The sequence below is a fragment of the Ruditapes philippinarum genome, unplaced genomic scaffold (assembly GCF_026571515.1).
Source record: "Ruditapes philippinarum isolate M1 unplaced genomic scaffold, ASM2657151v2 ctg298_1_1_1_1, whole genome shotgun sequence".
Classification (NCBI taxonomy): domain Eukaryota; kingdom Metazoa; phylum Mollusca; class Bivalvia; order Venerida; family Veneridae; genus Ruditapes; species Ruditapes philippinarum.
The window spans coordinates 1,573,130-1,574,940 of NW_026853973.1; the positions used below are offsets into that span (position 1 = coordinate 1,573,130).

At 31.8% G+C, this 1,811-nt stretch overlaps 1 protein-coding gene across 1 annotated transcript; it reads left to right on the forward strand.

Annotated features, from left to right (window-relative positions):
- Nucleotides 1–334: 334 nt before the first annotated feature.
- LOC132738566 (uncharacterized) lies at nucleotides 335–1,801 on the forward strand (the record flags this gene model as incomplete). The annotated part of the gene is made up of 3 exons (XM_060726075.1): nucleotides 335–836; nucleotides 1,218–1,323; nucleotides 1,717–1,801. Coding segments are annotated over exons 1-3 (693 nt in total), but the record flags the coding sequence as incomplete, so codon positions are not given.
- Nucleotides 1,802–1,811: the final 10 nt, after the last annotated feature.

Consider the following 1,811-nt stretch of genomic DNA (forward strand, 5'->3'; position numbering starts at 1 on the left):
ACAGCGACAACAGGAATTGCTTGTAGTGTGTATCCCCCTCAACTTAACCCGATGACCATTCATCGGTGGTTCTGGTATTGGTGATGGTAGATATGGGCCCTCTGAAATAAAACGTATTGTTTCAAACAATGTTAAATTTACAGATGTGTTAACTAGAGTGAAGAATACTGACGTTTTAGTAGTTGATGAAGTTGTCAATGATGAGCAAGAGATTCCTGGAATCTCTAAATGAGGTTTTGTTCATTAAAGAATGAGACATTATTTTTTGGAGGTTCTACAAGTAATTTTAGTTGGGACTTTCTTCAGTTAGCACCAGTACCTTGTGCCCGTTATAATGAAGATGGATGTATATTGTTTTGAAAGTGATGTTTTCAACCAAGCTTTCCCTCATGTTACAATTCTTACAGAGGTTGTGAGACAGAATGAAAGGGACATGATAAAGGCAATCAGGGAGATATCCATTGGAGTGGTGTCTGATGAAACAATCAAATTATTAAAAGAACTTCAAAGACCATTACAAGATGAAACCATTAAACTTTTTTCTACAAACGATTTAGTTGACGACTATAATCGTGATAGGATACTTGATTTTCCTGGCCAAATACATGAAAAAATTTCAATTGATACTGGTGATAAAAAATACTTGAAAGAGCAGACTGCACCTAGAAACCTTTGGCTTAAGATTGGAATTCCTGTGATGCTCATAAAGAATTTATCAGATCAGTTGGTAAATGGACTGAGGGGAACAGTGTATGATATACAAGAAGATGGAAAAGTACTAGTGGAGTTTCCAAATATGAAAGAGGCAACATATATAGAAAAAGTTAGGTTTGAAGGCAAGTACAAATAAAAAACTCATTATAACAGTCAGCAATAATTTACAATCATTAAAATAAAATGTAAACTCTTATATAACATGGCTAATTGAATAAAATTATACCATAAAGGCATATGTGCCATTGATATATTATCTAGAAATATTAATGCGTTTACTATGAAACGTTTTGTCTGACTTTATTTTAGTACATAAAATGTAAACCCTTTATTAATAATAATAGAATTTCAATGAACAACATACCAAACCTCAGCATATTCTTTGTGTTATTGCAGTGATGTACTCAGACATATGTATTTTGTTCACAATATTTTGTTTTTGGATTATTATGTTTATAATAACATGCAGTGCTATTTAAACTCCATTGTTCCTTTCATTTTAGTATTTGATCCAAGAAAAAATGCTGTTGTTGCAGTCAGGGAACAATATCCGCTGAAACCAGCCTATGCACTTACTATTCATAAAAGCCAGGGTATGACTTTGGAAAGGTAAATTTATAAAATTCTTTACATCTACACACAACTTGTAAATATCATTCTTATTAAGCATGGATATGTTATGTTGTTAATAAGTGTGAGTGCATTAAAGTAAAAAGATAAAATAGATAAATAGGAGTGTTAGTGTTAAATTAATTGTGTAACAGTTCTCTTGTTTGTTAATTGTAGCATTTATAACTTACACCTTTTACAACTGTTCAACAAATAGTTGCATATAAATATGACATAAGCAGATACTAAACATATAAACAATGAATGTTCATTGTGATAAAAGGAATTTGATGTATGCAAGTATTGTAATTTTAATATTAAGAAGCATTAATAAACAATATTTTATGTCTGTTGTTTTTTGTCTCTTAATTTTTCATCCTTTATTGCTTTCAGAGTTGAAGTTGACTGCCGGGACATATTCAAACCAGGTCAACTTGGTGTAGCAATGGGAAGAGCATGCACACTGGAGGGCCTGAGGGTAATAAATT